Source organism: Sebastes fasciatus, chromosome 11 (genome assembly GCF_043250625.1).
Source record: "Sebastes fasciatus isolate fSebFas1 chromosome 11, fSebFas1.pri, whole genome shotgun sequence".
Taxonomy (NCBI): Eukaryota; Metazoa; Chordata; class Actinopteri; order Perciformes; family Sebastidae; genus Sebastes; species Sebastes fasciatus.
In genome coordinates this window covers 215,271-231,150 of record NC_133805.1, presented here as the reverse complement: position 1 = coordinate 231,150, position 15,880 = coordinate 215,271, and the positions used below count along the sequence as shown (strand labels likewise).

At 45.3% G+C, this 15,880-nt stretch overlaps 1 protein-coding gene across 1 annotated transcript in view; it reads right to left on the bottom strand.

The window, feature by feature from the left end:
* Window positions 1-262: 262 nt before the first annotated feature.
* The window catches only part of LOC141776314 (E3 ubiquitin-protein ligase RNF31), a 115,441-nt gene continuing 99,823 nt past the window's right edge, over window positions 263-15,880 (bottom strand). Inside the window, exons 16-20 of the mRNA XM_074649771.1 lie at window positions 5,766-5,879; window positions 2,926-2,992; window positions 2,769-2,859; window positions 2,404-2,584; window positions 263-946 (exon numbers count right to left, since the gene is read on the bottom strand). Coding sequence (XP_074505872.1) covers window positions 878-946; window positions 2,404-2,584; window positions 2,769-2,859; window positions 2,926-2,992; window positions 5,766-5,879 — 522 coding nt within the window. The 3' untranslated portion in view covers window positions 263-877. The remainder of the gene's footprint in view (window positions 947-2,403; window positions 2,585-2,768; window positions 2,860-2,925; window positions 2,993-5,765; window positions 5,880-15,880) is intronic.

Sequence of the window (15,880 nt, the reverse complement as noted above, 5' to 3'; positions counted from 1 at the left end):
ATCACTAGTGGAGGCGTGGTCAGAGGCTGCTGTGACATCACTGATGGGGGCGTGGTCAGAAGCTGCTATGACATCACTGATGGGGGCGTGGTCAGAGGCTGCTATGACATCACTGATGGGGGCGTGGTCAGAGGCTGCTGTGACATCACAGATGGGGGCGTGGTCAGAAGCTGCTTTGACATCACTGATGGAGGCGTGGTCAGAAGCTGCTGTGACATCACTGATGGGGGCGTGGTCAGAAGCAGCTGTGACATCACTAGTGGAGGCGTGGTCAGAAGCTGCTGTGACATCACTGATGGGGCGTGGTCAGAAGCTGCTGTGACATCACTGATGGGGCGTGGTCAGAAGCTGCTATGACATCACTAGTGGAGGCGTGGTCAGAGGCTGCTATGACATCACTGATGGGGGCGTGGTCAGAGGCTGCTGTGACATCACTGATGGGGGCGTGGTCAGAGGCTGCTGTGACATCACTGATGGGGGCGTGGTCAGAGGCTGCTGTGACATCACTGATGGGGCGTGGTCAGAAGCTGCTGTGACATCACTGATGGGGGCGTGGTCAGAAGCTGCTGTGACATCACTGATGGGGGCGTGGTCAGAAGCTGCTGTGACATCACTGATGGGGGCGTGGTCAGAAGCTGCTGTGACATCACTGATGGGGGCGTGGTCAGAAGCTGCTGTGACATCACTGATGGGAGCGTGGTCAGAAGCTGCTGTGACATCACTGATGGGGCGTGGTCAGAAGCACACCACTTATGAAAGTCAGCGGTCACTACGCTGAAACAGAACGCTGCCGTCCGATTGGCTGGCGAGTTAGTAGTGGGCAGAGCCAGTCAGTCACTTGGCAGCAGGTGAGGAGGCGGAGCTCCAGAAGGTCAGGTCAGAGGTCATTGCTGAGTTTGAGAGGCGAGCATCGCTGCTTCCTTAGAGCAACGCTATTGGTCAGAGTCTGAAAAGACAGAGACAAGATGCGCTGTGATTGGTTGAAGGAAGGCGGCATGAGACGATAAAACATGATAATCAATCAATCAATCATTATCTGATCACAACCATCATCAATACATATTATATATATATTATATACTTTGAGAAATATGAAGGAGAAATATGATGGAGCAACATGGAGGAGCAACATGATGGAGCAACATGGAGGAGCAACATGATGGAGCAACATGGAGGAGCAACATGGAGGAGCAACATGATGGAGCAACATGGAGGAGCAACATGATGGAGCAACATGGAGGAGCAACATGATGGAGCAACATGGAGGAGCAACATGGAGGAGCAACATGATGGAGCAACATGGAGGAGCAACATGATGGAGCAACATGGAGGAGCAACATGATGGAGCAACATGGAGGAGCAACATGATGGAGCAACATGGAGGAGCAACATGATGGAGCAACATGGAGGAGCAACATGGAGGAGCAACATGATGGAGCAACATGGAGGAGCAACATGATGGAGCAACATGGAGGAGCAACATGATGGAGCAACATGATGGAGCAACATGGAGGAGCAACATGATGGAGCAACATGGAGGAGCAACATGATGGAGCAACATGGAGGAGCAACATGATGGAGCAACATGGAGGAGCAACATGATGGAGCAACATGATGGAGCAACATGGAGGAGCAACATGATGGAGCAACATGGAGGAGCAACATGATGGAGCAACATGGAGGAGCAACATGGAGGAGCAACATGATGGAGCAACATGGAGGAGCAACATGATGGAGCAACATGGAGGAGCAACATGATGGAGCAACATGGAGGAGCAACATAGAGGAGCAACATGATGGAGCAACATGATGGAGAAATATGATGGAGCAACATGGAGGAGCAACATGATGGAGCAACATGGAGGAGCAACATGATGGAGCAACATGGAGGAGCAACATGGAGGAGCAACATGATGGAGCAACATGGAGGAGCAACATGATGGAGCAACATGGAGGAGCAACATGATGGAGCAACATGGAGGAGCAACATGGAGGAGCAACATGATGGAGCAACATGGAGGAGCAACATGATGGAGCAACATGATGGAGCAACATGATGGAGCAACATGATGGAGCAACATGGAGGAGCAACATGATGGAGCAACATGGAGGAGCAACATGATGGAGCAACATGGAGGAGCAACATGATGGAGCAACATGGAGGAGCAACATGATGGAGCAACATGGAGGAGCAACATGATGGAGCAACATGATGGAGCAACATGATGGAGCAACATGGAGGAGCAACATGATGGAGCAACATGGAGGAGCAACATGATGGAGCAACATGGAGGAGCAACATGATGGAGCAATATGATGGAGCAACATGATGGAGCAACATGGAGGAGCAACATGGTGATGATGATGATGTCACAGATTAACTGTATTCATGATGTCACTGACCAGGCGGAGGCGGTGTGCATACAGCGGTTCTGGTTCCTCTGGTTTCCTGGTCGGCGTGGCGATGTGCCAGCGTTGCAGCTCCATCATCATCTCTGCCAGGCTGAACATAACCGCCGGGTCGGCACGGCAACGGTTGATCAGCTCCACCAAACGCTCCTTATAGTGCAACCTGCCGGTACACCTGATCATCACACAAACTCACCTGTACAGGTAAACTCTGAAATCAATACATTCAGACAGGGATCAGTCATGTAGTCGGTACTGGGTCAGTCCGGTAGTCGGTACTGGGTCAGTCCGGTAGTCGGTACTGGGTCAGTCCGGTAGTCGGTACTGGGTCAGACCGGTACTGGGAGTAGTGGTCTTACTGGCAGTATTCTCTGTATTCAGGTAGAGCAGGTCGACCGCAGCATTCCTCTCGTGTCTCGTCGTCTCTCAGCTCAGAAACCGAACAGACTCCTGAAAATGAAGCAACAGTCAAACTGGGAGAGACACCATTCACCTGATGGACACAAGGAGACTCACCTGTCTGCTGGCTGCCAGCTGAGCTGCTATTGGCCGGTTCCACCCAGGTAGGAGACACCCTGTAATACTGAGACACCAGAAACACACCTCATCACCTCATTACCCGCTCAGACCTCATCACCTCATCACCCGATCACCTCATCACACGCTCACACCTCATCACCTCATCACCTCATTACCCGCTCAGACCTCATCACCTCATCACCCGCTCACACCTCATCACCTCATCACCCGCTCACACCTCATCACCTCATCACCCGCTCACACCTCATCACCTCATCACCCGCTCACACCTCATCACCTCATTACCCGCTCACACCTCATCACCTCATCACACGCTCACACCTCATCACCTCATCACACGCTCACACCTCATCACCTCATCACCCGCTCAGACCTCATCACCTCATCACCCGCTCACACCTCATCACCTCATTACCCGCTCAGACCTCATCACCTCATTACCCGCTCACACCTCATCACCTCATCACCTCATCACCCGCTCACACCTCATCACCTCATCACCTCATCACCCGCTCACACCTCATCACCTCATCACCCGCTCACACCTCATCACCTCATCACACGCTCACACCTCATCACCTCATTACCCGCTCACACCTCATCACACGCTCACACCTCATCACACGCTCACACCTCATCACCTCATCACCCGATCACCTCATCACCCGCTCACACCTCATCACCCGCTCACACCTCATCACCTCATCACCCGCTCACACCTCATCACCTCATCACCCGCTCACACCTCATCACCTCATCACACGCTCACACCTCATCACACGCTCACACCTCATCACCTCATCACCCGCTCACACCTCATCACCTCATCACACGCTCACACCTCATCACCTCATCACCCGCTCACACCTCATCACCTCATCACCCGCTCACACCTCATCACCTCATCACACGCTCACACCTCATCACCCGCTCACACCTCATCACCTCATCACCCGCTCACACCTCATCACCTCATCACACGCTCACACCTCATCACCTCATCACCCGCTCACACCTCATCACCTCATCACCCGCTCACACCTCATCACCTCATCACACGCTCACACCTCATCACCCGCTCACACCTCATCACCCGCTCACACCTCATCACCTCATCACACGCTCACACCTCATCACAGGCTCACACCTCATCACCTCATCACACGCTCACACCTCATCACCTCATCACCTCATCACACGCTCACACCTCATCACCTCATCACACCTCATCACACGCTCATCACACGCTCACACGCTCACACCTCATCACCTCATCACCTCATCACACGCTCACACCTCATCACCTCATCACACCTCATCACACGCTCACACCTCATCACCTCATCACACGCTCACACCTCATCACCCGCTCACACCTCATCACCTCATCACACGCTCACACCTCATCACCCGCTCACACCTCATCACACCTCATCACCTCATCACACGCTCACACCTCATCACCTCATCACCTCATCACACGCTCACACCTCATCACCTCATCACCTCATCACACGCTCACACCTCATCACCTCATCACACCTCATCACCTCATCACACGCTCACACCTCATCACCTCATCACACGCTCACACCTCATCACCTCATCACCCGATCACCTCATCACCTCATCACCTCATCACCCGCTCACACCTCATCACCCGCTCACACCTCATCACCCGCTCACACCTGAGCTCTGAACACTAGGAGTCTCTCAGAGTTGTCAGATTTCTGTTCTCACTACACGACTTCCTGTCTGTAATCATGAGGTTGTGGTGGTTACACACTACATCACTGACAGGAGGTCAGAAGGTCAGGAGGTTTAGGAGGTCAGGAGGTCAGGAGGTCAGGCGGTTTAGGAGGTCAGGAGGTTTAGGAGGTCAAGAGTTCAGGAGGTCAGGAGGTTTAGGAGGTCAGGAGCTCAGAAGGTCAGGAGGTCAGGAGGTTCAGGAAGTCAGAAGGTCAGGAGGTTCAGGAGTTCAGGAGGTCAGAAGGTCAGGAGGTTTAGGAGGTCAGGAGGTTTAGAAGGTCAGGAGGTCAGGAGGTCAGGAGGTTTAGAAGGTCAGGAGGTTTAGGAGGTCAGGAGGTATAGAAGGTCAGGAGGTTTAGGAGGTCAGGAGGTTTAGGAGGTCAGGAGGTCAGAAGGTCAGGAGCTCAGAAGGTCAGAAGGTCAGGAAGTCAGAAGGTCAGGAGGTCAGGAGGTTCAGGAGTTCAGGAGGTCAGAAGGTCAGGAGGTTTAGGAGGTCAGGAGGTTTAGAAGGTCAGGAGGTCAGGAGGTCAGGAGGTTTAGAAGGTCAGAAGGTCAGGAAGTCAGAAGGTCAGGAGGTCAGGAGGTTCAGGAGTTCAGGAGGTCAGAAGGTCAGGAGGTTTAGGAGGTCAGGAGGTTTAGAAGGTCAGGAGGTCAGGAGGTCAGGAGGTTTAGAAGGTCAGGAGGTTTAGGAGGTCAGGAGGTATAGAAGGTCAGGAGGTCAGGAGGTTTAGGAGGTCAGGAGGTTTAGGAGGTCAGGAGGTCAGAAGGTCAGGAGGTCAATAGGTCAGGAGGTCAGGAGGTCAGGAGGTTTAGGAGGTCAAGAGGTCAGGAGGTCAGAAGGTCAGGAGGTTTAGGAGGTCAAGAGGTCAGGAGGTCAAGAGGTTTAGGAGGTCAAGATGTCAGAAGGTCAGGAGGTCAGGAGGTTTAGGAGGTCAGGTTACCTGTAGCAGCAGGTGTATGGTGAACTGGTTGTCGTGGGTTACCTGTAGCAGCAGGTGTATGGTGAACTGGTTGTCGTGGGTTACCTGTAGCAGCAGGTGTATGGTGAACTGGTTGTCGTGGGTTACCTGTAGCAGCTGGTGCAGGCGGGGGACGCTCCAGTCTCTCAGGTGGTACAGGCAGTCTCTGGGGTGGTGGGCATGAAGACCTCTGGTTCCACAGTCAGCAGAGAAACCGCAGGCCTGAGAACATCCAAGTCCAAATGAAACGCTGTTTAAAGCTCTTCCAGGTCTTCCAGGTCTCAGTGACTCGATCAGTGACTCGATCAGTGACGGTCTAAAGGTTTAATTTCAGCTGAAGCGTCGAGCTCTTTGTCATAATTACAGGTGTGACACTCATCGTACTGGATGTGACATCACTGTGACAGTAGATGACAGTAGATGACAGTAGAAGACAGTATATGACAGTAGAAGACAGTAGAAGACAGTAGAAGACAGTAGAAGACAGTAGAAGACAGTAGATGACAGTAGAAGACAGTAGAAGACATTAGATGACAGTAGAAGACAGTATATGACAGTAGAAGACAGTAGAAGACAGTAGAAGACAGTAGATGACAGTAGAAGACAGTAGATGACAGTAGAAGACAGTAGAAGACATTAGATGACAGTAGAAGACAGTATATGACAGTATATGACAGTAGAAGACAGTAGAAGACAGTAGAAGACAGTAGATGACAGTAGAAGACAGTAGAAGACATTAGATGACAGTAGAAGACAGTATATGACAGTATATGACAGTAGAAGACAGTAGAAGACAGTAGATGACAGTAGAAGACAGTATATGACAGTAGAAGACAGTAGATGACAGTAGATGACAGTAGAAGACAGTAGAAGACATTAGATGACAGTAGAAGACAGTATATGACAGTATATGACAGTAGAAGACAGTAGAAGACAGTAGATGACAGTAGAAGACAGTATATGACAGTAGAAGACAGTAGATGACAGTAGATGACAGTAGAAGACAGTAGAAGACAGTAGAAGACAGTAGATGACAGTAGAAGACAGTAGATGACAGTAGAAGACAGTAGATGACAGTAGAAGACAGTAGAAGACAGTAGAAGACAGTAGAAGACATTAGATGACAGTAGAAGACAGTAGATGACAGTAGAAGACAGTAGAAGACATTAGATGACAGTAGAAGACAGTATATGACAGTATATGACAGTAGAAGACAGTAGAAGACAGTAGATGACAGTAGAAGACAGTATATGACAGTAGAAGACAGTAGATGACAGTAGATGACAGTAGAAGACAGTAGAAGACAGTAGAAGACAGTAGAAGACAGTAGATGACAGTAGAAGACAGTAGATGACAGTAGAAGACAGTATATGACAGTATATGACAGTAGAAGACAGAAGACAGTAGAAGACAGTAGATGACAGTAGAAGACAGTAGATGACAGTAGAAGACAGTAGATGACAGTAGAAGACAGTAGAAGACATTAGATGACAGTAGAAGACAGTATATGACAGTAGAAGACAGTAGAAGACAGTAGAAGACAGTAGATGACAGTAGAAGACAGTAGAAGACAGTAGATGACAGTAGAAGACAGTATATGACAGTAGAAGACAGTAGAAGACAGTAGAAGACAGTAGATGACAGTAGAAGACAGTAGAAGACATTAGATGACAGTAGAAGACAGTATATGACAGTAGAAGACAGTAGAAGACAGTAGAAGACAGTAGATGACAGTAGAAGACAGTAGATGACAGTATAAGACAGTAGATGACAGTAGAAGACAGTAGAAGACATTAGATGACAGTAGAAGACAGTATATGACAGTATATGACAGTAGAAGACAGTAGAAGACAGTAGAAGACAGTAGATGACAGTAGAAGACAGTAGAAGACATTAGATGACAGTAGAAGACAGTATATGACAGTATATGACAGTAGAAGACAGTAGAAGACAGTAGATGACAGTAGAAGACAGTATATGACAGTAGAAGACAGTAGATGACAGTAGATGACAGTAGAAGACAGTAGAAGACAGTAGAAGACAGAAGACAGTAGATGACAGTAGAAGACAGTAGCTGACAGTAGAAGACAGTAGAAGACAGTAGATGACAGTAGAAGACAGTAGAAGACATTAGATGACAGTAGAAGACAGTATATGACAGTAGAAGACAGTAGAAGACAGTAGATGACAGTAGAAGACAGTAGATGACAGTAGAAGACAGTAGAATACATTAGATGACTGTAGAAGACAGTAGAAGACAGTAGATGACAGTAGAAGACAGTAGATGACAGTAAATGACAGTAGATGACAGTAAATGACAGTAGATGACAGTAGAAGACAGTAGAAGACAGTAGATGACAGTAGAAGACAGTAGATGACAGTAGATGACAGTAGAAGACAGTAGAAGACAGTAGATGACAGTAGAAGACATTAGATGACAGTAGAAGACAGCATATGACAGTAGATGACAGTAGAAGACAGTAGAAGACAGTAGAAGACAGTAGATGACAGTAGAAGACAGTAGAAGACATTAGATGACAGTAGAAGACAGTATATGACAGTAGAAGACAGTAGAAGACAGTAGATGACAGTAGATGACAGTAGAAGACAGTAGAATACATTAGATGACTGTAGAATACAGTAGAAGACAGTAGATGACAGTAGAAGACAGTAGATGACAGTAGATGACAGTAGAAGACAGTAAATGACAGTAGATGACAGTAGAAGACAGTAGATGACAGTAGATGACAGTAGAAGACAGTAGATGACAGTAGAAGACATTAGATGACAGTAGAAGACAGTAGATGACAGTAGATGACAGTAGAAGACAGTATATGACAGTAGATGACAGTAGAAGACAGTAGAAGACATTAGATGACAGTAGGAGACAGTATATGACAGAAGACAGTAGATGACAGTAGAAGACAGTAGATGACAGTAGAAGACAGTAGATGACAGTAGAAGACAGTAGATGACAGTAGAAGACAGTAGAAGACAGTAGATGACAGTAGAAGACATTAGATGACAGTAGAAGACAGTATATGACAGTAGAAGACAGTATATGACAGTAGATGACAGTAGAAGACAGTAGAAGACATTAAATGACAGTAGAAGACAGTATATGACAGTAGAAGACAGTAGATGACAGTAGAAGACAGTAGATGACAGTAGAAGACAGTAGAAGACAGTAGAAGACAGTAGAAGACATTAGATGACAGTAGAAGACAGTATATGACAGTAGAAGACAGTAGATGACAGTAGATGACAGTAGAAGACAGTAGAAGACAGTATATGACAGTAGAAGACAGTAGAAGACAGTAGATGACAGTAGAAGACAGTAGATGACAGTAAATGACAGTAGAAGACAGTAGATGACAGTAGATGACAGTAGAAGACAGTAGAAGACATTAGATGACAGTAGAAGACAGTATATGACAGTAGATGACAGTAGATGACAGTAGAAGACAGTATATGACAGTAGAAGACAGTAGATGACAGTAGAAGACAGTAGATGACAGTAGAAGACAGTAGCTGACAGTAGAAGACAGTAGAAGACAGTAGAAGACAGTAGATGACAGTAGAAGACATTAGATGACAGTAGAAGACAGTATATGACAGTAGAAGACAGTAGAAGACAGTAGAAGACAGTAGATGACAGTAGAAGACAGTAGAAGACAGTAGATGACAGTAGAAGACAGTAGATGACAGTAGAAGACAGTAGATGACAGTAGAAGACAGTAGAAGACATTAGATGACAGTAGAAGACAGTATATGACAGTATATGACAGTAGAAGACAGTAGAAGACAGTAGAAGACAGTATATGACAGTATATGACAGTAGAAGACAGTAGATGACAGTAGAAGACAGTAGATGACAGTAGAAGACAGTATATGACAGTAGAAGACAGTAGATGACAGTAGAAGACAGTAGAAGACAGTAGAAGACAGTAGATGACAGTAGAAGACAGTAGCTGACAGTAGAAGACAGTAGAAGACAGTAGATGACAGTAGAAGACAGTAGAAGACATTAGATGACAGTAGAAGACAGTAGAAGACAGTAGATGACAGTAGAAGACAGTAGATGACAGTAAATGACAGTAGAAGACAGTAGATGACAGTAGATGACAGTAGAAGACATTAGATGACAGTAGAAGACAGTATATGACAGTAGATGACAGTAGATGACAGTAGAAGACAGTATATGACAGTAGAAGACAGTAGATGACAGTAGAAGACAGTAGATGACAGTAGAAGACAGTAGCTGACAGTAGAAGACAGTAGAAGACAGTAGAAGACAGTAGATGACAGTAGAAGACATTAGATGACAGTAGAAGACAGTATATGACAGTAGAAGACAGTAGAAGACAGTAGATGACAGTAGAAGACAGTAGAAGACAGTAGATGACAGTAGAAGACAGTAGATGACAGTAGAAGACAGTAGATGACAGTAGATGACAGTAGAAGACAGTAGAAGACATTAGATGACAGTAGAAGACAGTATATGACAGTATATGACAGTAGAAGACAGTAGAAGACAGTAGATGACAGTAGAAGACAGTAGAAGACAGTAGAAGACAGTATATGACAGTTGTAGGGACCCAGCATCTGGCTGGTTTCAAGTGACCTCATGACCTCAGTAACCTGATCCTTGACCACAGGACTCATCTCAGTCCTCATTGGCTACAGTAACATTTCACACCTAGGTGTGAAATTCACACAGAACAAAACCAGAGGAATGTTCTTTGTTCCTTCTCTTTCGACTCTTTCTTCTCATCTGCTCATCTCTCCTGACGTGTGAGAGGTGAGCTGCTGCGCTCTCTCTGCTCTTCATCTACTCAACCCAGGCTGACCTGGTTGAGGTGAACGGCTCTCAAGTCCAGAACTTGCAAAACAGTTCTGGTTCTGATCAATGGCCTGTTAGGAAACATCCATTGCAACCAAGGAACCAAACGGCAGACGACGCGAGTGCTGCCCTTTCCACCAGCTAACTTCAAGCTATCAAGCAAAGAAGTTAGCACCAAACTAACAGCAAAGACGACCTCTTTGACTTGGAACCACAACTTCAACACATGGAATCACAAACCCTTTTCTTCCATGGATTGGTAACGTACTGGGCCTTAGCATTAGCAATCGCGCAGGGCTGAGCAAGACTGTTCAACTTTGATTTCTAGAAAGTACTTGTATTGATTTGGTTTAATGTTATTCATTGAGTTTGACTGTGTTGATTTATCTGTATTTGATTTTTGGGTAACTGGCTTCGCCACATCTGATGTGTTTAGTTTATGCTTCACATAGACAAGGTCTTGCATGCAACTAACCATCTTTTCTAACCCACTGCATCTCTAACACACATAAAGATCACATACACAAACTGTGAATTAGTTAAACATAAACATACAGCTTCAGATAATCTTAACCCCACATCACCCCCCCCCTCTCTGTCCTCCTTCTCAGAAGAACAAAGAGGTCATGTGGTGACATGCTGATGGCCATCTTTGATTCCGCCATCTTTGATTCCGCCATCTTTGATTCAGCCATCTTTGTAGTTTTACAGTGCTCGCCATTTTGTTTGTAGGCAATACAGACATTTTGAAACAAGACGCCATCTTGTTTCCCCCCCCCCCCCTCTCTCTCTCTCTCACACACACACACACACACACACACACTGTGTTTGGTTTATTTAGTTTAGTTATTTAGTTAGATTAATATTGTGTTTTGAACCTTTATTATCTTGTAAATAAATGTTTGTGGAATATACATGCTGGTCTTTTTAATGTTGCACAAGAGTGAATAATGCCAACCTCTGCTATGTCAAGAACTCCGATATCCTTCAACCTTTACTATCTATTTTGGTTATAGTTATTAATTTAATTATTAATCAACGTTCCAAATTGATAGTTTAGCATATATAATGAGACTATATTAACGTTTTGGTCATTGGTCCCTGATTCCAGGGTGGTGCCCCGTTTATTATTAATGTTTATTGATAATCTTTATTAATATTAATAATTATATTATTATTTATTAATTAATTTGCTAATAACCAAAACCTACTTAAGTAGAACCCCTACATAATGGTGCCCCGTGTGAGGCATAGTATTCTTGTTGGCAAATGTTCATAATTGTGCAATATTAATTTTCAGCATAATTTTTGGTCAAAAACAAAAATTTCATATTCCACTTCTAAACAAACCAAAAGTGTTTACATTCTACACCACTAGTCTTCCACAGGAGTAGAAGTCCAGCTGTACTTTTAAACAAGTATATTGTGGTTAGAATTGTTATTTGAGAGATTTTGAGTATTAACACTTTAAGCCTTTAAGGTGTTAATTTTAATAATTTGCTTTTGCTGCTAATTCAAGTTGACCTACGCTGTAGAACTTGAGAGAATTTTGGTTCAGCATTTGAATACCACGTATTCAATGCAATCTAGTCTAGTCGTCATATTTTGCTGTTAATCTAAGTGTTCCTTTAATGACACAGCGTGCCACCGGCCCTGTGTAACATAGAGAGCTCGTACCCTGCTGTGTAACTGCCAAGCATTCCACAGCCTGAGTTAAGATAAGAGCCACAGTGTGCTACCAGCCCTGTGATATAAGTTTGCAACCTAGCTGTTACTTCCACGTGTCCAGCTTGAGTCACCTTTAAGAAACATCATCACAACTGTTACTGCCCTGCATCTCAGTTAGTGCATGTTGTGTGTAAGCAAACTTATTTTATAAACCTTTGTTTACTTTACTGGCCTTTTGTTGATGCCCACTAGAGTCACTAGTTGGTCCCCTCCTCCACAGGGAGCTACTCCACAGGGAGCTACCCCCCATAGTGTAGGCCAGTGTATTGTTGTAAGGCTTGTGTACCTCCCAAACTACACCACAAGGTGTCTGCCAGCGCAACACCATAGCCAACAACGTTGTTTTGTTTTCTACTAGACATCCTGTTTAGTTTCACCCTCTAATTCCAGGTTTAACAATGGAGAACCCCTGTGTAGAGCTTTTTATTTCTTCCCTAGCACAGAGCCTAAACCCTGGCTGCCCTGAACTCATCAGCAGGTTGAGTTTCAGTGAGTGCAGGAAAGAAATGGAATCGCTCCTCACAGACAGGTTTGATGCGCAGACTGCATCCAAAGATTCATTGTTAAAATGCTTACTTCTGATTTTTCACAGGCAAACTAGTCTTGCCATTCAGAGTAAAGTAGCCCTGGAAAAAGAGGTAGATAGCCTAAGAACGCAAAGTGCTAGTCTCCTCCATGAAGTTCAGACAGCTGATAAGAAAGCCATGCGTTACTTAGAAGACCTGCATTCAGCAGAGTTAGCTCTTTTTCAGTACAAAGAAAAATTGTTAGGGCTTAGACTAGAATGTCTTTCCCCACCACAGTCTGTCAGTCACTGTGATTCTGGTTACTCAGATTCACTCTCCTCACATGATGAGAGGTTAACTCCCTCTCCACTCAGAAGTGAAAGATTTCCAACCGACTCAAAGTCTTTGGGAATAAAGTCAGATCCTCAACCTCCGCTGAGAGAAAGAGTGAACAGCTACCTGACTACTTATTGTTCTGAAACTGACAGTGAAGACACATGTAGTTTATCTTCAAGAAGATATCCTGCCTCATGTTCTTCTCAGCCACAGAGAAATGACACCTTCCTCTGTGCTCCTCCCTCCAAAAGTTCAGCCTGCTTCCCACTCTGTCACAAGGGTGATGACAGCGGTCCAGCCTCTGCTCCTCAGCCAGAGAGGACATTAGCATGTGATGCACCAGTGCATTGTAATGCTAATTTAGTCTTGCCTTCAGCAGAAAGGACTCCACGCCATGAAGTGCTGGAATTCATAGCTAAGGACATTGAATGTTTTGATCCAGGCAACTGTGATCAACACATTGATGACTATTTTAAGGAATTAGATCACAATCTAATTGACTTAAAACACGCCACCCAAAGGGAGAAAGTTAAACTTGTGTGGAAAACCAGCTCTAAAGCTGTGCACAAGTTTATACAGTCACAACCTCCCAGTGTCAGAAATGACTATTGTGAGCTTCGTCATGCACTGATAGAAGAATTCTCTTCTACTGCTGACGAGACCTCAGCGATGTTTGCAGCCCTTCAGATTAAACATTCACGTAGTGAGAATCCTAGAGATTACTACAAACGTTTAAGGCATGCATACTTCCAAGGTAAGAATGCGCCAGGCTTAGAAGAAAACTCCTTCTTCAAGTCCTTGTTTCTGCAGAATCTGCATCCCTGCGTACGCACTCACGTCGTACTGAGGACGCATGAGGGTAACCCCTCACTGTGTGAGATAAGGAAGATGACACAGATAGCTTGGGAAACTCTGGTCATTTCCAAAAGGGGGGGTAAATTAACTGAGCCCACCAGCTCAAACACTGACATGTCAAGCAGATCTGCCACCTCAAAAGACCACCTTCACAACAGGTCGAAGGGGGGTCAGAAGAGGTTGCATAGGGATACTGAGCGTAACCGCCATGTCCCCCATTTGCATAGAGATAGGCATTCACACAACAGAAGTGTTAGAAAGCCATACGCTGAAATTCTGTCCCAGAATTGGCGTGACTGGTCTGACGATGACCACAGCATCTCTGACCACATTTCAGACTCTGAACAAGGTTCAGAACATGGACATAATCTAGCATACAGTGATAGCTACTCTGAGTGCCTCTCTGCCTCTGGCTACCTGGAGCGTTACAGCCCTGAGCCACGAGGTAAGCACGAGAGATCCAGAGCTACCTTCCCACGGTACTAGCTACACCTAGCTAACAGTGAGACTGACGCTAGATTACGGTGCCTTAATTTTCCTTTCCTCTTTTACTAGGGAAAACTAGAGTTTGTTAGCAACAGCAAAAACTCAACTCAGACACCACTGTCCAACTTTACAAGTACACTTGGACCAACTCCTTAGTAGTATCTTGTTTAGAGATCACTAGTGCACAACACTAGCTTAGGACACCACATTATGACTGTACAAAAACAGTCATACACCTGTCCGCATTGTTTTAGGTGACACTCCGCCTCTCACCTTAACAACTTCACACCTCTAACATTCCTGTTCTTCACTAACCTTATAAATAACAGAGAAACACAGTTATGTATTTTATACAATGCTATTGTTTTTGTTTATCTGGTTTTATTTGTAACTTAGGGACTGTTCTTGCTTAGCCAGGATAGATAGTCTTAACCAATGCCCAATTGGTTAATGAACTGCCCAGACGTTACAAAATGGAATGAACTGTTGAATGAACTTTTTCAATCATGGATTTAACAACTTTTCAGTTGTCCCCAGGGATTGGACTGTACAACCTCCAGGTTGTTTCCAAGGATCTGTGAACTGTTCAACCTTCTGATTTGCTCTTGAAGGATGTTACACATCTTAAAGACCAAATGGGGGGATGTAGGGACCCAGCATCTGGCTGGTTTCAAGTGACCTCATGACCTCAGTAACCTGATCCTTGACCACAGGACTCATCTCAGTCCTCATTGGCTACAGTAACATTTCACACCTAGGTGTGAAATTCACACAGAACAAAACCAGAGGAATGTTCTTTGTTCCTTCTCTTTCGACTCTTTCTTCTCATCTGCTCATCTCTCCTGACGTGTGAGAGGTGAGCTGCTGCGCTCTCTCTGCTCTTCATCTACTCAACCCAGGCTGACCTGGTTGAGGTGAACGGCTCTCAAGTCCAGAACTTGCAAAACAGTTCTGGTTCTGATCAATGGCCTGTTAGGAAACAGCCATTGCAACCAAGGAACCAAACGGCAGACGACGCGAGTGCTCTGCCCTTTCCACCAGCTAACTTCAAGCTATCAAGCAAAGAAGTTAGCACCAAACTAACAGCAAAGACGACCTCTTTGACTTGGAACCACAACTTCAACACATGGAATCACAAACCCTTTTCTTCCATGGATTGGTAACGTACTGGGCCTTAGCATTAGCAATCGCACAGGGCTGAGCAAGACTGTTCAACTTTGATTTCTAGAAAGTACTTGTATTGATTTGGTTTAATGTTATTCATTGAGTTTGACTGTGTTGATTTATCTGTATTTGATTTTTGGGTAACTGGCTTCGCCACATCTGATGTGTTTAGTTTATGCTTCACATAGACAAGGTCTTGCATGCAACTAACCATCTTTTCTAACCCACTGCATCTCTAACACACATAAAGATCACATACAGAGACTGTGAATTAGTTAAACATAAACATACAGCTTCAGATAATC